Source organism: Tachysurus vachellii, chromosome 3 (genome assembly GCF_030014155.1).
Source record: "Tachysurus vachellii isolate PV-2020 chromosome 3, HZAU_Pvac_v1, whole genome shotgun sequence".
NCBI classification, from domain to species: Eukaryota; Metazoa; Chordata; class Actinopteri; order Siluriformes; family Bagridae; genus Tachysurus; species Tachysurus vachellii.
In genome coordinates, this window is record NC_083462.1 from 1,700,365 (window position 1) to 1,720,917 (window position 20,553).

At 40.0% G+C, this 20,553-nt stretch overlaps 2 protein-coding genes across 3 annotated transcripts; both read right to left on the bottom strand.

The window, feature by feature from the left end:
• Positions 1-2,239: 2,239 nt before the first annotated feature.
• LOC132842547 (CD81 antigen-like) lies at positions 2,240-11,276 on the bottom strand. 2 transcript variants are annotated; one of them, XM_060865276.1, is made up of 9 exons: positions 11,089-11,275; positions 7,232-7,330; positions 7,036-7,126; positions 6,677-6,774; positions 6,147-6,221; positions 5,967-6,068; positions 5,645-5,749; positions 4,252-4,329; positions 2,240-3,227 (listed from the first exon to the last, which is right to left on the bottom strand). In XM_060865276.1, exons 2-9 carry the CDS (start codon positions 7,295-7,297, stop codon positions 3,147-3,149), a joined length of 696 nt encoding a protein of 231 aa, XP_060721259.1. In that variant the 5' UTR covers positions 7,298-7,330; positions 11,089-11,275; the 3' UTR covers positions 2,240-3,146. The 2 variants fall into 2 exon arrangements, with proteins under 2 accessions (XP_060721259.1, XP_060721258.1); XM_060865275.1 differs by lacking the exon at positions 2,240-3,227 and adding an exon at positions 3,254-3,617 and having other exon boundaries at positions 11,089-11,276.
• A 2,364-nt stretch (positions 11,277-13,640) lies between these two features.
• On the bottom strand, positions 13,641-15,860 carry LOC132842555 (retinal cone rhodopsin-sensitive cGMP 3',5'-cyclic phosphodiesterase subunit gamma-like). Its single transcript, XM_060865289.1, has 4 exons — positions 15,771-15,860; positions 14,500-14,646; positions 14,345-14,385; positions 13,641-14,014 (listed from the first exon to the last, which is right to left on the bottom strand). The coding sequence occupies exons 2-4, from the start codon at positions 14,643-14,645 to the stop codon at positions 13,938-13,940; spliced, it is 264 nt and encodes an 87-aa protein (XP_060721272.1). The 5' UTR covers position 14,646; positions 15,771-15,860; the 3' UTR covers positions 13,641-13,937.
• Positions 15,861-20,553: the final 4,693 nt, after the last annotated feature.

Below are 20,553 nucleotides of genomic sequence, written 5' to 3' on the forward strand. Positions count from 1 at the left end.
AAGGCTCCTTTAAAATGGACTGTGGCAAAGTGGAAAACTGTTCCGTGGTCAGATGAAGTTCTTTTTGGAAAACTGGACAATCCAAGTTGCGCTTAGGTCAGAAGCCTGCATCTCTGATGGTATGGGGTTACATGAGTGTGTGTGGCATGGGCAGCTTACACATCTGGAAAGGCACCATCAATGCTGAAAGGTATATCCAAGTTCTAGAACAACATACGCTTCCATCCAGATGTCGTCTCTTTCAGGGAAGACCTTACATTTCCCAACATGACAATGCTAGACCACATACTGCATCAATTACAACATCATGGCTGCATAGAAGAAGGATCCGGTTACTGAAATGGCAGCCTGCAGTCCAGATATTTCACCCATAGAAAACATTTGGCACATCATAAAGAGGAAGTTGCGACAAAGAAGACCTGAGACAGTTGAGCAACTAGAAGCCTGTATTAGACAAGAATGGGACAACATTCCTATATCCTAAACTTGAGCAACTTGTCTCCTCAGTCCCCAGACATCTGCAGACTGTTATAAAAAGAAGAGAAGATGCCACCCAGTGGTAAACATGGCCTTGTCCCAACCTTTTTGAGATGTGTTGATGCCATGAAATTTAAAATTAACTTATTTTTTCACTTAAAATGATAAATTTTCTCAGTTTAAACATTTGATATGTCATCTATGTTGTATTCTGAATAAAATATTGAAATTTTAAAGTTCCACATCATTGCATTGTTTTTATTCACAATTTGTACAGTGTCCCAACTTTTATTTTTGTATATAATGTACAGTATAAAATGTGTAGCTCTCTATGCTATGCTAGGTGTTTTAGCTTTAGATAGTTCAAGTCATTCATTCATTTTCTACCGCTTATCCGAACTTCTCAGGTCACGGGGAGCCTGTGCCTATCTCAGGCGTAATTGGGAATCAAGGCAGGATACACCCTGGACGGAGTGCCAACCCATCGCAGGGCACACACACACTCATTCACTGTAGTTCAAGTCATCTTACTAATTTTAATCTAAATAATAAATGAACATATATAATAGAACCGGTCAGTGAGGACATCCAGTGCTGTAACTAGACAATAATGACTGTTATTCAGATTAATTAATGCTTATAAAAAGACTGTAAGTAAAAGTGCAGGAAATGACATCATGTGGTGTTTACATTCCAGACATCTCCATGGTGATCGCTGTATCTCCATGGTTACAGCGAACATCTCTCTCTCTCTCTCTCTCTCTCTCTCTCTCTCTATCTCTGCCCTTTTAGAATGGATTGTTATACACTCATTCTTACTCAGACCTCTCTCTCTCTCTCCCACACACACACACACGCACACACACACTCCAGTTGTTCATTATTGCCCTGAAGTTTGAAAACAACTCCTCCTGTCACTTAGCAACTCAGAAGATTATGAATCATCAACCACCGCACCCTCGTATCCTCCCTCTAACCCGCCCAACATACTCTGTGTGTGTGTGTGTGTGTGTGTGTGTGTGTGTGGGTGTGTGGGTGTGTGTGTGTGTGTGTGGGCAGGGTTTCTTCTTCTATATGCTTTAACTTTTTTTTTTAGACATGAACAGCTCCCTCTAGTGGATAAACACTGATCACAGATAAACTCCTAACAAATAGTCTTTATAAAAAATCACTATAAAAAAACTATAAACTTTATATATCTTATAGAGAAATTATCGGTGTGGAGGTGCAAGAACTCTGAAACTAGAACCCTAACAGTTACACGCCAAACCAAACCCTACAGACCAAACCCTGAACTGAACCCCAACATTAATGTCAGGATTTGAACTGATCATTAGACCAAATTCTGACCACTTCCTGTAAAACACTTTATTTCATGCCATTGAGACTCCTGTGATAATTTCCCACATTCTCTACACAGTGACTACATTGTTTGATGTTCTGCTTGTGTTCACACACTCCAGCATTGTTAAGTAAGCTAGCTGAACAGCGTTCAGCCTGAGGGGAACTTTAACAGCTGGCAGATGTCCATGGGGTTGGAGAGCCTAACACACAAACATTGGAGGTGGCGTTGGAGCACAGCCGGAGGGTGAGTGAGAGTGAAAACACACCTCAGACAAGTGTGGGAACATCAGCCATTTTAAAGCTCCATCACAAACACTAGAACCTGAACTGATGTTCTTACAACAGTGTTTGAGTTCACATCCGTTTCCTTTGAAGAACCTTACTCACACTATTTAGAAACTAAACTCAGAAAAACATCTTGAAAAGTTCACACCAATGTTTATTAATGAAGGAAAACACATACATTTTAAGAAATAAAATTTACCATTAATTTCACGCACATAAAATGTCTACATAATAATATTGTCGAGCATTAAGAAATGTGGAGACTAAACGCAAAGAAACTTATGAAATGGAAATGCTATGCAGAATGTATGTGTGTTACTGGGAATGTATATATAAACTTTTATTTAATGTGTATTAAATAAAACCACAATGATCTTAGATTTTATAAAGAATAAATGTCAACATAATTATAGGAATTCAAGACAGATTTTGGCTTTGAGTGGAATGCTGTCTGGTCCTCAAGAGAAAAGTGCTTTTAGTGAAAAGATTAAGTGTGAATAAGTAATAAAGTTCCAGGTTTATCATTTAACTCTGTATCATCAGTCAATAATTCAATGCAAACCACAGTGAGGGTGTGTCTGTGTGTGTGTGTGTGTGTGTGTGTGTGTGTGTGTGTGTGTGTGTGTGTGTGTGTGTGTGTGTGTGTTTGACACAGAAGACCTCAGTGGTTCTGCTTGACGTCTGTTCCACTTGAGTAAACAAATCTTCTAAAAAAAATGGAGGAATTGATGGAAGCAAAGAGAGGAAGTGAATAAAGGGGGTGAAATAAGAGTGCCAGAAGAATGAAGAGAAGTGATGGAGAACAAGAGAAAGTTCTGATTGGGTGGAGGACAAAGGATGAGGAGAAAGCTGGAATATATTGGGTGGGTAGAAGGAGAAGGAGAAGTGTGGATGTAAGCAGGAGAATACCTTGACATGAAATGGTTGTGTAAGAAAAGATTGGGTTTATGGGTGAAGGATAGGAAACTTTAGTTGAAGGAAATGAAAATATTAGATGGCAGACAGAAGGATGATGTGTTGCGTCGTTGAGCTTTTGTAGGTCAATTGTAGAAGGGTGATGAGTAGCGCACACTGTTCTTTATGCTGCAGACCAGCATAACACTGCAGACTAACACCAGAAACTACCAAAGAGAAGGAGAGAGAGATAGAGAGAGAGATAGAGAGAGGGGGGGGGGGGGGAGAGAGGTGAAAACCAGAAAGGAAAAAAGTTGAAAAAGCTTAAAGTTTCATGTAGAACCCTGGGACCTCCACTGGAAATCTACTAATCACCCAAACAACCATCATTATTCTAAAACAAAAAAAGAGAGGGATGAAGTATGCTGGAGTCTGTTGGGTCAGACTTGTCCAGCTGAAGTGCTATAAGCTGGAGGAAAGGAATGAGGGATAGTGGAGCAGACGGTAAAGGAGGAAGGAGAACAAGGAGTTTGGGAAAGAGGGATGTACGGAGGAGAAGTGAGGACAGGGCGAGACAGCTGCTGGTACATAAAACCAGCGCATACAACAGCCATGATCTGGAGATACAAACAAACAGACAAGGAGATACAGAAAGATTTGCAGACAAAGGACAGAGAGAGAGAGAGAGAGAGAGAGAGAGAGAGAGAGAGAGAGAGAGAGAGAGAGAGAGAGACAAGAAGACAAAAGAGACAGCATGAGTTTACAATCTGAAGTTTAGAATCCTTAAACCAGCCTCTAATTTAAAAACCAAACTTCTTAGTCTGACTAAACCCTAATCCTGACTCCACTCCTAATCCATAAATAATCCACAGATTTACTGAATAGATACTAAATCTGTCTTTGACTGCCATCCAAACACTAATTATTAAACCTTAAATATTATTACGAAAGAGACTAAACCCTAACTATGACTATGATAATCACTAAACCTGACCATGACTTGAAATTATGTGTCTAAAGCAAAATATAAACTTTACTACTCTGGCTAAACCACCCATCACTGATTAAACCCTGAAGATGATTCTTACTAAACCCTAATTCTGATTTTGCTTTAGACCTTAAATTTCAGGTTCTAACTCAAACTCTAAACTAGGCTGTTTATTTCAATCATGTTCTACATGTCATTCCAATCTCACAACAAAATAAAGCAATTTTAGATCTGATTTCTTCTTTTTACAGGTTGATACTCACCAGAATACCAGTGATTACCATAAAAAATGTCAGCACTGAAGATGCCTCCAGCTGGGTCATAATCAGAGGCAGGCAACTCTGCAGACAAATGTGTTAATAGAAGGTTATTATTAAATCAGGCCTACTCTCTGATTACCCTAATAGAACCACAAAAATGGAGCCTTGACTAGCTAAAGAATAATTCAGCATCAGATACTGGGTTAGCTAAAGACTACCTCAGAAACACAGCCTTGTTTAGCTAAAAACTACATCAGAAACACAGCCTTGTTTAGCTAAAGACTACCTCAGAAACACAGCCTTGTTTAGCTAAAGACTACTTCAGAAACACAGCCACATTTTGCTAAAGACTACCTCAGAAACACAGCCACATTTTGCTAAAGACTACCTCAGAAACACAGCCTTGTTTAGCTAAAGACTACCTCAGAAACACAGCCTTGTTTAGCTAAAGACTACCTCAGAAACACAGCCTTGTTTAGCTAAAGACTACCTCAGTAACACAGAATCATTTAGCTAAAGAGTACCTCAGAAACACAGCCTAATTTAGCTAAAGTCTACATCAGAAACACAGCCACATTTTGCTAAAGACTACCTCAAAAACAAAGCCTTATTTAGCTAAAGAGTATCTCACAAACACAGCCTCATATAGCTAAAGACTACCTCAGTAACACATCCTCATTTAGCTGAAAAACACAGCCTCATTTAGCTAAAGACTACCTCAACAAAACAGCCACATTTTGCTAAAGACTACCTCAGTAACACAGCCACATTTAGCTAAAGACTATATCAGAAACACAGCCTTGTTTAGCTAAAGACTACCTCAGAAACACAGCCTCATTTAGCTAAAGACTACCTCATGAACACAGCCTCATATAGCTAAAGTCTACCTCAGTAACACATCCTCATTTAGCTAAAGAGTACCTCAAAAACACAGCCTCATTTAGCTAAAGACTACCTCAAAAACACAGCCACATTTTGCTAAAGACTACCTCAGAAACAAAGCCTCATTTAGCTAAAGAGTACCTCAAAAACACAGACTCCTTTAGCTAAAGACTACCTCAGAAACAAAGCCTCATTTAGCTAAAGAGTCCCTCAAAAACACAGACTCCTTTAGCTAAAGACTACCTCAAAAACACAGCCTTGTTTAGCTAAAGACTACCTCAGAAACACAGCCTCATTTAGCTAAAGTCTACCTCAGCAACACAGCCACATTTAGCTAAAGACTACCTCAGAAACACAATCTCATTTAGCTAAAGTCTACCTCAGAAACACAGCCTAATTTATGTGTGTATATATGAAATGTATTATTTAGTGTGTGAATTTGGAAACCAGGAATGAAACAAAACAGAAACTTGACTAGTTAAGAGAGCACAAAAATTCAGTGGGTGGGGCTTACAGAAGAGGTGGAGACAGCCACTCCCAGAAAGGAGCTCTGCTGTGGGCAGATGTTGGTAGCACCCATCAGTGTCTGTATAGTTCCTCCTAGGCCACAGCAGTCAAACTGTGGACACACGCAGACAACCAAGTCAGGTGTGTATATGTGTGTGTGTGTGTGTGTGTGTGTGTGTGTGTGTGTGTGTGTGTGTGTGTGTATTTGTGTGTGTGTATTTGTGTGCGTGTGTGTGTGTGTGTGTGTGTGTGTATGTATATTTGTGTGTGTGTATCTGTGTGTGTATGTATACAGTATATGTGTGTGTGTGTGTGTTTGGGGCACGTACAGCTTTGTGGAACAGTTTGAGCATAAAAGCTCGGATCACATCTCCTGTAATCATGTACTGCGTATAGATGGTGGCGTAAAACTCTGCAACATGGTTTGAGAACTAAAAGAAAAAGAAAAGACTTTTAAACTCCAGCTAAACCGAAGCAGTTGTAATGATATAACAGTGATGTACACTTACCTCTTTGTTGTTAACAAAGGCCACGCCCCCTCCGATGGCGGCCGCTGCTGCGAGTGTGAACAGCAGAGAGCAGTACTGCAGAGAAAATAATGTGAGGATCACACACTGTAATGGTGACTATTCTGAAGAAGAGTGACATCATGATATCACCAAAACAACACAGAATAAAAGTGTTCAGCAGGAGACTTAATCTGAACTGGAATTCACAGTTAAGATAATGTTATCTATATTTATGTCCTTTTTAGATGGATTCAGTCAAACACACATGTTAGGGAAAGTCAGTACTGCTGACTTCTACAAGACTCATGTAAGATTTTGTCTACTATAAACGGAGCAGTATAATAATTTTTTCCACTCAGATTTCCACTCTCAGCTTTTCTTATTTAAAATCTACACAATTCATCTGTGTGATAAAATCTAAACTTACTGTTTATTTCCAATCTGTGTGTGTGTGTGTGTGTGTCTGTGTGTGTCTGTGTGTGTCTGTGTGTCTGTGTGTGTCTGTGTGTGTCTGTGTGTGTGTGTCTCACCACAACGAGTGAAGATTTATTCTCACTACAGGAGCCATAATCTCCAATCACAGAAGTTATAAGAATCACAGCACCAATCGCTATGGAGAATCCGACCACTGAGAGAGAGAGAGAGAGAGAGAGAGAGAGAGAGAGAGAGAGAGAGAGAGAGAGAGAGAGAGAGAGGACAAAAACAAAGGGTTCAATAAATAAATGGATGGATGAATGGATAGACTGATAAACACTTCTTTAAAGTTTCCATTAATGTGCCTTTCTATTTCAATTTCATTTAATTTTTTATAAACATTTAGCATTGAGTAGAAAAAAAAAACCATGAATATGTACATAATAAAAAGCAGAAATTGAAGATAGATACGTACTGAAGATGAAATGGTTGGTTTTTAATTCCTCGGGTATGTTAGCACTGAGGCGAAGATATAATCCACCTAATACTAACCCTAAACCCACCAACTGAGAGAGAGAGAGAGAGAGAGAGAGAGAGAGAGAGACTGTTACACTGTTGAACACTGAAACCTGATTCATTGTTGTTAGTATGAATATTAATGAGCTTCTTACGATGAAGAGGATGTTGAACAGGATGATGATCCATTTGCAGATCTGCCCACATCCTCCTAATGCCATGTTGACTACAGCTGCCTTGATACACTTAGACAACTAAAGGGACACAGTGTGGGATATTAAAATATTAATAATTATCATTCATTCAAAGGAAAAACTGAGTATTCAAAACTATGTTTGAATCTGTATTGAGTTTCTTTTACATGAAGAAGACTGTCGACTTGTCTCAGACTGACAGAGTAAACTTCCTGTACCCTGTCTGATCTCATGCTATATTAGATCTGAACATTCTCAGGTTCCTGAACTATAATGATGAAGAACTCTATGGTTCAATTTCTGGAGTGTACTTTACCAAAGTGTTTGCTTTGATCTGCATATGTGGGAGAGTCAAACAGGTGAACGTGTTTAAGTACCTAGTGATTTAATGTCTGAACAATGCAATACATTAAATAGGATCAATCTATAATCCATTATATCAATCTATAATCCTTAGTAATTAATTATAATTGCTAGGCTGGTCATTCAATGTGACATCTGTGATGCCTATTTTAGTGGAATATGATTCACTGTGGGGGCAGGAAGCAGATCCAGAAAACCAGGAACTGAAAACTCATAGATTCAGAGTTTCTAAAAACCTAAAATCCTGCCTCAACACTATACACTAAAAACTCTGGAAGTGTTAAGCGTTCGTCATGAAGATGAACCTTTAAGGTGTGGTATAAAAAAACTAGACTCTGAGCCCAATCACCACATTCACCCGGTTGGCCCAATCTAGTATGAAAGAGAAACTAAAGCAAAGACAGAGTTCATCAGACTGGATGGTGCCGTGTAACAAACAGCAGGGTTTATAGACGAGCAGCAGGTCCCACACCACAAGATGAGGCACAAAATCATACACCGTTTATCCATTCTCCTTATCAAGCACTCTGCCCTCAACTGTGCTTTTAGTCGTTTCAGAATGTTTTCACCACATTTTCCTCCCGGACAGTTAGGAGTTTACCAGACACTATTATCTCTCATTCTTCTAGAACAATGTCACAATTATAATTAAACCACAAGCATATGAGATAAAATATAAAGAGCGTCCTTGGTTCCCATCCTTCCGGATTTTTCCACTACTTGCGTCTGGTACACAACTGATTAGGTTTAACATGGGTGAGTCGATTTCTCTGCACTTTTAATTTAACCTACCCGTTATTTCTTAGATTAATGTTCATTTTAGTGTATTTTGTTTTATTCTCACTCACTCTCACTCACTCATCTTCTACCGCTTATCTGAACTACCTCGGGTCACCGGGAGCCTGTGCCTATCTCAGGCGTCATCGGGCATCAAGGCAGGATACACCCTGGACGGAGTGCCAACCCATCACAGAGCACACACACACACACTCATTCACTCACACAATCACACACTACGGACAATTTTCCAGAGATGCCAATCAACCTACCATGCATGTCTTTGGACCGGGGGAGGAAACCGGAGTACCCGGAGGAAACCCCCGAGGCACGGGGAGAACATGCAAACTCCACACACACAAGGCGGAGGCGGGAATCGAACCCCCAACCCTGGAGGTGTGAGGCGAACGTGCTAACCACTAAGCCACCGTGCCCCCCTATTTAGATTTTTTGTTTTATTGAATCATGATTTGAATTTCGACTTTATTGTCCAATTTGGTTATGATTTAAATCTTATAAACATCACCTTTTGGTGTCTGAATCTACCCCATGTTGTTTTCTCATTTATTTCACATGTACAGTTGCAGCTGAGGCCATAAATTAACTGAGATAAGCCCCAAAATACACTACAAAATAAGGGTTTCTACAAATACGTGTTTCCTGTCAGAAAGAGCATTTTTATAGTAGCTATTTTAAGCTAGCTCTTTTATCTTAGCAGGCATTATGGCATTAAAAAAACAGTTAAACAACACTGACATTAATGCATAATACTTCTGCAGCATGCTTTTTATTGTAGATCTGTAGATCTCTTTTCTAAACAGCATTTTGTACCTTTTATGTAAGTTCACCTGAGAAAGTGAATGTAGTGCAGCCTCAAAACGTACAGTAACCAAAGTACGTTTTGCCCTTAGACTGAATTCTATTATTTAAAAAAGGCTTTAAAGATACACTACACTCATTGTCCTGACTTAAAGACACATATAACATCATATTTGTATTTTCTGCCACTCTTTATGGTGTTTCTGTTCCAAAGCTGCAATTAATCAAAAAAGAAATGAACACATGAACCTCTGTCCATGAACCTTCACTTACACTTCAAGTCTTTCTAGAGAAAATGTTGTATGAATCAGAGTGAACATGCAAGTTGTAGCATGCCTACTGTACATATGCACAGCATGCACAGACATTGCCACAGTGTGGCTTACGTACTTTCTTGAGTAACAGGAAATGTCTGTTTTCTCATCTGTTCTTACAAAAGAGTTCTGTTTCATTATCTGTTATTTACTCCTCAGCTAACAATTCTAGATTCGTCATTTCTATAAATATTTAATTATGAACACACTCAGTCTGTCATATTTTGTGGATCTGAGAGACTTCGTGTCTAACGTTAATAAACCTTCCTACAACATTGATGTAACATTTTCAGGTGCAGTAATGTTAACACTACCGAATCTTTATTATTCCAATTGAACTTTATCTCCACTCATTTTTTTTTTTATCTTGGATTTCTACTGTAAAATTAAATACTGTTTAGTTTTTTAGAAAAGGGAGACAGCCCTGATCACTGATTATTGTTCTTCTATTATTTGATTGATAATTGATCTGTAACAATTGATAATTGATAAGTGACCCCACACTAATACTGCTTCATCTTGTAAATAAAATTCTAATGAATTTTAATTCTAATTCTAATAAATTCTATGTTTATCTATTTTAATAAAAGTGAGTTGTTCTGTTCTTTTCTTCGTGTAACACGTTCTCCTATGCAAGTGATCTATACGAAGGATATTTTCTTCAGTCAGTGACGTCATCTGGAGATTTTTTGAGCTCATTTTGAGCACGAACTGGAGACTTTCCCATTAAAATGTAATCCATATGTTGTAACCGTGGTGCATGTCTACGGTTTTTAAGGTCTCTGTTCATCTTTATCGTGCTTCCCGATGATGAGCCGCGTCCCAAACTGCGTCAGTAGCTCGTTGTTTTACAGAGAGATCTAAAACCACCGCGCGCCATAACGGGGTTGTTTCTCCTGACGCGTGAGACTCGATGCTTTGGGAACACTGGCGTGTTTTTAACACCCGGTTCGTTGCACGTTTTAGATTTTAACCTCATTATTCGTAAGAATAGGGTCTGAAAACAGCACATTGCGTTTGATATATTTTTTGTTTGTTATATCTTAATAACCAAGACACAATTAAACAGACGACCACGCGGGGAGGGGGGGGGGACAAAGAGAGAGAGAGAATGGGAGAGTGAGAGAGAGACAGAGAAGGGGGGGGAGAGAGAGACAGAGAGAGAGACAGAGAATGTGAGAGAGAGAGGGAGAGAGAGAGAGAGAGAGAGAGAGAGAGAGAGAGAGAGAGAGAGAGAGAGACAGAATGTGAGAGAGAGAGAGAGAGAGAGAGAGAGAAAGAGAGACAGAGAATGAGTGTGAGAGAGAGAGAGAGAGAGAGAGACAAAGACAGAGAGACAGAGAAGGGGGGAGAGAGAGAAGGGTGAGAGAGACAAAGAGAGACAGAGAGAGAGACGGAGAGAATGGGAGAGAGAGAGACAGAGAGAAGGGGGAGAGAGAGAGAGAGACAGAGAAGGGGAGAGAGAGAGAGACAGAGAGAGACATTTTCTCTAAGAGACATTTTCTCTATAAACTGGATTAAGTCGTGGATTACTCTTATACTTACCAAACTGATGGGTATTAACTTTCCTTTCTCTGTTGACAGAAAGCGTGTGTGTCTGTGTGTGTCTCTGTGTGTGTGTCTGTGTGTGTGTCTCCGTGTATGTGTCTCCGTGTGTGTGTCTCTTTCTGTGCTGGTTCTTTTCTGTAGCTGCAGTCTGTGATCCTTCCTGTTATGTAGAAACTAACTCTCTCTCTCTCTCTCTCTCTCTCTCTCTCTCTCTTTCTCTCTCTCTCTCTCTCTCTCTCTCTCTAGTATTACCCAATACCAAGCGTTGTGGGTGAGTGCGTGCATTCAGTGGAAACCGAAAGTTACTAAAGAAACGAAAGTCGGATGTGTTTAGTTTTCCCAATGAGTCAATGGAGGCCATTCATTTCTTTAAAAAAAGATTAATCTCCATTTATTTCTAGTATTTTATACTATTTCAGCTTGTCGTTTTCCTCTTTCCTCAGAGTATGTGAGTGGCCACAATTTCCTCTTGCGCTCAAAGAGATCCATAATCACACACACACCAGTTTGAGAACCACTGGCCCTAGACTACTTGTTCTGAGCAGGTGATTTACATTTACATTTACAGCATTTGGCAGACTCTTTTAGATGCCATGGAGGGGAGTGAGCAGATGTCACTCCCCTCCATGGTACCTGATATGAGCGACCTTCCAGGTAGGAAGCGAACCATTCCCAAGCTGATCCGCAAATCCCAAGACTCCTGAGGGTGGACAAGAGAATCTTGTGGTTGACCGTATCAAACGCTGCTGAAAGGTCAAGGAGGATAAGGACGGTTGAGAGATTGGCTGATCTAGCAGCATGTAGTTTCTCAGAGACATCTAAAAGGGCTGTCTCTGTGGAATGAGCTGCTTTAAAGTCAGACTGTTGGGGTCTTGGAGGTTGTTCTGTGAGAGATAGACAGACAGTTGATTAAAGACAATGCGTTCAAGAATTTTTGAAAGAAACGAGAGAAGTGATACCGGTCTGTAGTTACTGATGTCTGATGGATCCAGAGCAGGTTTCTTCAGGATGGGATGTGAACCGGGGGCCCCCTGGCACCATCTCAGGGCCCCCAGTTTGAGAACCACTGGCCCTAGACTACTTGTTCTGAGCAGGTGTTGTCAGTGAACCGGGGCCCCCTGGCACCATCTCAGGGCCCCCAGTTTGAGAACGACTGGCCCTAGACTACTTGTTCTGAGCAGGTGTTGTCAGTGAACCGGGGCCCCCTGGCACCATCTCAGGGCCCCCAGTTTGAGAACGACTGGCCCTAGACTACATGTTCTGAGCAGGTTGTCAGTGAACAGGCTGTAAAACTGTTGGCTAAGTTACAGACACTCATGAAAAACTCCTGCTGATGATCTGGGAAACGTCTCTAACAGCAGTCACAATGTCATTGTTTGTGTCAAACAAGTTGTGAATTAGTTGTAACATTACAACAGGATATCATGACTTACTCTGTGCTCAAAGTGATGCTCGCAGCTCCAGTGCTTTTCTCTGTGGGTGAACGAGGACGATGCTGAACAATTCCAGGATCTGCTTTTTTTCATTGGTTGTTGCGATAAATCTTACAATAGTGCTATTTTCTGATTGGCTGTTGTGTAGCCTCTTTTTTTGATTGGCTGATAAGTGTCAGCTCGACTAAGAGCTCCAGGGGAGACGCGCTTGGTTCCTGCCCGGTTCCATAGAGACAGCGGTGCGGACTGATACATTTTGGGCGCTGCGGCATATTAAATATATGATAAATAGTCAGTTTTCCTGTGTGAGAAATATGATGTGTGGCGGGAGAGCGTGACTAAAGACCAACATGAGGACCATGTGATCAGCTGTGGCGACCCCTGGAACAGGACGAGACACTTTACTGGAACAGTAACATTATCCCAAGCTAATAAATGATCGTTTAGCTTAATTTTCAAGAGAAAATGTCATATGATATTAAATTAAATAAATTACATTAAATAAAATACAAAAATTAAATAAATTTAATTTAATTTAAATTACATTAAATAAACTTCTCTGAACAGAAAAAATGTTAGTCGATTCAATACGTGATCAGAGCTACACGTACAAATCCAAACTGGTGGTTTAGGTCGTTATGGCGATTAGATTAGAATGGTGTAATTTTGATCTATAATATGTAGAGAGACAGAGATGTATTTACCAACCTGTAATATGTGGGTAAAACACTGACATGTGTATTCACCTCCCAGCACTCACAGTCTCCTTTACTGTTATTACCTTTTTAGATATATTAATATTTTGTTTACCTGTTTATCCATCTTTTTGTCAGTGGTGTTAAACCGTCTTAAACATGTGGATTTGGTCATGTTGTGACGCACTGTGAGCTGTTTAACCTGTGTTGTGCTGGTAATGGAGAGAGAACCACCCCCCCATTTTTTATTATTTCTGTATTTGTGTCTATAATAATAATAATAATAATAATAATAATAATAATAATAATAATAATAATAAAGACAATTTCTTTAAAAAACATAAACTTTAATGAATTCTACCCCAGATAATTCCATATAATTCCATATAATCACATTTATTCTGATCAGTACAGGATCAGTGGAGATAAAAGAATATTCTCACTACAGTATTTATATCACATCCACATGCAGGATGACAGAACTACTGCTATTAACATTCATTATTATGGTGATGCTGAAGGGGCAGGTGGGTGTGGCAGAGGGGCAGAGTGGGGAATAATAATAATAATAATAATAATAACAATAATAATAATAATAATAATATCAAATAAAAATTCTGATATATTCATATGTATACATCAACAATAGACTCTTTTATGAGATGAATTTGTCTCTTCAGAAGGAGTGGAGTCAAAGGCAGAAGGTAAGAGGCAGGATTTAAATAATGCCATATTTGGCAAGATCGCTGAGCTCCATGTCACCGAAGGCCTCCCAGGGACACACAACTGTGAAATCTGAGCGAGATTTAAAAATGGGAAACAAAAGAGATGAATTTTAAAAAGATGGCTGGAGAAAAGGGAGAGAAAGAGAAAAGGGGAGGGTACATTTAAAGGGGGAAATAAATGAATTGGCCAAATGAATGTGTGTGTGTGTGGTGTGTGTGTGTGGTGTGTGTGGATGTGTGTATGGTGTTTGTGTGTATGTGTGTGTGGTGTGTGTATGTGTGTGTGGTGTGTGTGTGTATGTGTGGTGTGTGTGTGGTGTGTGTGGGTGTGTGGTGTGTGTGCGTATGTGTGGTGTGTGGGTGTGTGTGTATGTGTGTGGGACATACTGATGATACTCACCTGTGCCAAGGCCCTCCATTCCTGGAATGTCATCACCAAAACTACACAAAAATTAGAAGACAGTGAGAAACTACTAATAACAAACTATAGGTGTGTGTGTGTGTGTGTGTGTGTGTGTGTGTGTGTGTGTGTGTGTGTGTGTGTGTGTAACTCACCCTTTCTGGCCAGGTTTAGGTGCCTTACTCTTAAATGTGCGTGTTTGTCTCTGTTTAAATTTGGGTGGGCCCTTTTTTGGCGTTGTTGGGCCGACTCCACTCGCTGGAGCTGATAAAGCACTTCCTGCAGGGGGTGCTGTGTTCATTCTGACAGGGGAGAGAGAGAGAGAGAGAGAGAGAGAGAGAGAGAGAGAGAGAGAGAGAGAGTTTTTTTGTTTATCTCAGCTGCTCCCTGACCTTCAGTGTTCAGTTAAATGCTAATTGGATTACACGCTAATCTAAGAATTAAGATTTGGTGTGTGTGTGTGTGTGTGTGTGTGTTTGTGTGTGTGTGTGTGCGTGTGTGTGTATTAAAGGAGGCAGCAGATGTCATTTACTGGATTACTGAAGATTACACAAGACAGTATGTAGATTAGAAGTCTCACATCCCAGTGTTTTATCTCTGAAGCACTTTTCCATGTTCCAGTAAAGCCCTGAGTGAGTCACTACCCTGAGGATGAACAGCACCTCACCACGTCTTTGTTCTTCTCCTTCAACAGCTTTTTATGTTAAATCAGAATTTTTAAATATGACCTGACTATAAATCGATAAAAAGTATGACGTGTGTAATGTTGTGTAAATTCTGTGAAACATCGTCTGTTGTCTCCTCTGTCCTGAAGATCTTCACCTCTGACTGTTCCACAGAGCTGACACTGGAGACTCCTTCACCACATCACACACACACACACACACACACACACACACACACACACACACACACACACAACCGAGTCCCATGATTAGCCTCTTATAGGTTAAGGACTAAGTGCAGAAATCTGGTAATCATGGTCACCTTCACCTCATGAACATCAGATGAACCAGAGGAGGGTCTGAAATGTCATCGCCCCAAACACTGAAATGTTCATTTCATACTGAGAAAAACCTCTCAAAAGGATTCATTATAATTTCAGTGTACATAAAATGTACGACACACACGGTACAACACACACACAACATGTACAACACACGGTACAACACACACACAAAATGTACGACACACACAGTCCAACACACACACAACATGTACGACACACACGGTACAACACACACACAACATGTACGACACATGCGGTATGACACCCACACGGTACAACACACACACAACATGTACGACACACACGGTACAACACACACACACATACACATGTATTGTGTATTTTCCCCTTTAAAACCAAATGCTAATGGTTAATAGTTGTGTATTTTAGTATTTCAGGTGTAAATGGTTGTCTTACCTGTTGCGATGCTCCTGTTACTTACTGTGTGTGGAAGTAACGGGAAAACAGCAATGTGTGTATGTATTTATAAGTGTGTGTGAGTGTGTGTGGTATAATAATCCCATATCCTCCGTCTGTCTCTTTTATAGGTGCCTCCTGATCCCTCAGTCCGTCTTTGCTCATCATGAGCTCACAGAATCAAACCCTGCTCTCCTCCGTCACACTCGTCCTCCTATCAGAGGGTGGTGTTTGTGGTTTGTGTGTGTGTGTGTGTGTGTGTGTGTGTGTGTTGGGGGGGGGGGGGGGTCACCATGTACCACAACATGGCCTAAAGGTGTTAGAGCGGTAGCAGCTGACAGAATGTTCATCTAGCCAAAAGACACAGAAAAGTTACAGAAAGTGAAACAATATAAGACACATATTTATACATTAATAAATGATATTTAATATTTTGGTGTTCAGGTGATGATTAATTCTCTCTAACAGCAGCTCTGACTGTAATGCAGGCTGTAATGTTTCCTTGTAAACATCTTTTTTATGTTTATCTTTAAATCTGTTTAGTTGAAAGTTCTTTGTCTTTTGTCCATGTTATAGTTTAGAGGCAGGATTTCACACGAGTGCACCTGAAGATTTATTACCTGAAGGAAACTGACATTTTTATTCATTTGTTAATATATTCTTTATGGGTGTCAACAATTCTGACATGTATTTTTGAGAGAGAATACTATTATTAAAAAAATAAATAAAAATTAAATACACTTCTTGTTTGAACAAAGAGACCAACAATTTCTTCTCTTTTAGTGGGAACTTCTGAAGCATTTAGTGTAATGTTCATTTTTTGTTTGTTTCATTTATAATTATTTGATCTGTTTGTCACTTGTGTTTATTGTTCTTTATTGTATCTTTATTCAACTTAAATGGAAGCTACATTTTTCTCTCTTCAAACTCAGGCCAGTGTGTGTGTGTGTGTGTGTGTGTGTGTGTGTGTGTGTGTGTGTTTCTCTGAGCTCAGAAAACTTCCAGAAGCAACTGGAGGAAGTGAGAGGATAAAGAATTTAAACCTGTAATCTTGTTTACTTGTCTTGTCTTGTTACACACACACATATACACATACATATAAACACATTTACATTTACATTTACATTTACATCATGTGACAGACGCCCTTATCCAGAGCGACGTACATAAGTGCTTAAATCTCTAACATTGAATACATTAATGCTGGATCACTAAGTTACATACTTAAGATACCATGAGTTTAAAACATTTGTTCAGAGTTACAATGAAAAAGTGTCAAAAGGTTTATTTATTTATTTTAATAAATGCAAAAGATAAGGAAAGAAGTGCTAGTTGAAGTGTTTCCTGAATAAGTAGGTCTTCAACCGCCGCTTGAAAATACCCAGTGACTCAGCTGTCCGGACCTCTAGGGGAAGTTCATTCCACCACCTTGGTGCCAGAACAGAGAAGAGTCTTGTAGTAAACTTACCTCTTACCCTGAGAGATGGTGGAACCAGTCGAGCAGTGCTGGTAGATCGGAGGGTGTGGGGTGCAGTACGAGGAGTGATGAGGGCTTTGAGGTAAGAGGGAGATGGTCCATTTTTGGCTTTGAAGGCCAGCATCAGTGTATTGTATCTGATGTGTTCAGCTACCAGAAGCCAGTGGAGGGATCGCAGCAGTGTGGTGGTGTGGAGAACTTTGGCAGGTTGAAAACAAGCCGTGCAGCTGTATTTTGGATCATTTGCAGAGGACGGATTGCGTTCATATGTAGACCTGCCAGCAGTGTGTTACAGTAATCCAGTCTAGAAATGACAAGAGACTGAACAAGTACCTGAGCAGCCTGTGTGGACAAAAATGGCCGAATCCTTCTAATGTTGTAGAGAAGAAACCGACATGAGCGAGTCACATTAGCAACATGAGAGGAAAAAGACAGTTGATTGTCCATGGTTACCCCAAGGTTGTAAGCTGTGGCTGAAGGGGAGAGCAGATCGTTGTGCAAGGATATAGCAAGGTCATGACCTGGGGATGAATCACCTGATGATCAGCAGTTCAGTTTTGTTAGGATTGAGCTTTAACTGATGAGCAGTCATCCATGATGAAATTTCTGCCAGACATGCTGAGATCCGGTCAGAAGCTGTGGTATCTGAGAGTGGGAAAGAGAAGATAAGTTGTGTATCATCAGCATAGCAGTGGTAAGAAAACCCATGTGAGGAAATAACTTCACCAAGAGAGTGAGTATACAGGGAGAAAAGAAGATGACCAAGTACTGAGCCCTGTGGGACACCAGTGTGTCTGTGTGGAGCAGATGTCACTCCCCTCCATGTTACCTGATATGAGCATCCTTCCAGGTAGGAAGCGAACCATTCCCAAGCTGATCCGCAAATCCCAAGACTCCTGAGGGTGGATAAGAGAGTCTTGTGGTTGACCGTATCAAACGCTGCTGAAAGGTCAAGGAGGATAAGGACGGATGAGAGATTGGCTGATCTAGCAGCATGTAGTTTCTCAGAGACATCCAAAAGGGCTGTCTCTGTGGAATGAGCTGCTTTAAAGCCAGACTGTTGGGATCTTGGAGGTTGTTCTGTGAGAGATAGACAGACAGATGATTATAGACAATGCGTTCAAGAATTTTAGAAAGAAATGAGAGAAGTGATACCGGTCTGTAGTTACTGATGTCTGATGGATCCAGAGCAGGTTTCTTTAGGATGGGAATAACCCTTGCTCTCTTGAAAGTAGTTGGTACCTGACTAGATGCTATGGATCTATTGACGATGTCAACATATACACGACATATACACACACACACACATACACACATATAAACACACACATATACACACATAAACACACACATATACACACATACACACATATAAACACACACGTCAACTTTAATCTCTTCTCATCATACACCTTGTAGTTTGTGAACCAGGTCCTTAATGACCACTAGATGTCACTGTTGTACAGATCTTTAAACCTTTCACATTTTTCACAGGAAAGATTGATTAAATGTATGTTGTATTGTACCGCATGTTATTTTTCACTGATATTTACAGTTTCTGCTGCTTTTATCCATCAGCGCTGTCTGACACCATCAGCCCCGAGAGAGTGAGAGAGAGAGAGAGAGAGAGAGAAAGAGAGAGAGAGAGAGAGAGAGAAGGAGTGTACTGTGGTGTTTGGTAGGAGAACATTAAAACCATGAATAAAGAATTTTGCAATTAGAACCAGTTGTGAAGGAACACACACACAAACAGTGTGTGTGTGTGCGTGTGTGTGCATGTGTGTATGTGTTCATTCCACTGCACATCTGTTCTTCAGATGTTTGTCCTTGTTCAGATAGTTAATTCATCAGTTTCCTGCTGCTGTGTGTTTTATATGATGATCCCATGATGAGAGTCACAGAAAATGAATAGAGTCATTAAAGTGTGCAGCTGATTCTTTATATTTAATGCACTTATTTTTTAATGCACTTGTAAAATATGAACAATTTATACTTTATTACATTTATGCCCTGTTATGAACACGTTTTATCTTATTTTTTGTGAGTTTATGAGTTTATGAGTTTGTGAGTTTATTACATTTATGCCCTGTTATGAACACGTTTTATCTTATTTTTTGTGAGTCATAATAGTTTTTGAAATGGCTTTAAATGGTTTTATTGTAAAAAGGGGAAACAGTCATTAAAAAGAAAAAGGGAATTTGGCAAGACTTCCATATATTCACAGTGTAAAAGTCCACAGACTCTAATCAGAAGCAGAGACCATGTCAAACACTGATCCTGAACTTAATTTGTGTGTGTGGTGTTGTGTGTGTGTGTGTTTTGTGTGTGTGGTGTGTGCGTGTGTGTGTGTTTTGTGTGTGTGGTGTGTGCATGTGTGTGTGTGTTTTGTGTGTGTGGTGTGTGCGTGTGGGTGTGTGTGGTGTTGTGTGTGTGTTTTGTGTGTGGTGTGTGTGTGTGCATGCATGCGTGTGTGTGTGTGTGTGCGTGTGTGGGTGTCTGTATGTATCTGTGTGTGTGTTTTGTGTGTGTGGTGTGTGTGTGTGTGTTTTGTGTATGTGTGTTTTGTGTGTGTGTGGTGTGGTGTATGTGTGTGTGTTTTGTGTGTGTGTGGTGTGGTGTGTGTGTGTGTTTTGTGTGTGTGGTGTGGTGTATGTGTGTGTGTGTGTTTGTGTGTGGGTGTCTGTATGTGTATGTGTGTGTTTTGTGTGTGTGGTGTTGTGTGTGTGGTGGTGGTGTGTGTGTGTGTGATAAATGCCTATCAACACAACTCAGACTTCAGCTCCACACTGATGTTTGTGGTGTTTTGATGTAAGCTGCTGCTGGGGATAGAAATATATACGACACAGACATTAAATTACTTTTAAAAATGAACTTTTATACATAAAATAAATAACTCCAAATTACAACAAACATAAAAGTCAGATAGACATTTGGATAATATTGTATAGTAAGTGACAGTAATGCTAACGTACATTATGTCTTCATATACACTTCATACTCTATATGAAACATGTTATTACCTCTCATTACAGTCTATGGGATTATAACAGATTTGTACACGAGCACTTTTATCTAAATAATACAGTAGATTCAAGGAACTAATCAGCTCAGTGTTCAGAAGCTGATTTGGAGGATAAGGACCATCTGAAGAACTGCTGTGTTCCTGTTCACAGACTGCTGTTGTTTATGAACTGGTCATGAGCGCTGAGGATGTTGGTGAACTGGACTTTAAACTCTAATCCATTTTATTTTAAATAATGAACCCAGAACATCCTTTATTTGTCATGAGAAAATGTGTGAGCTTCA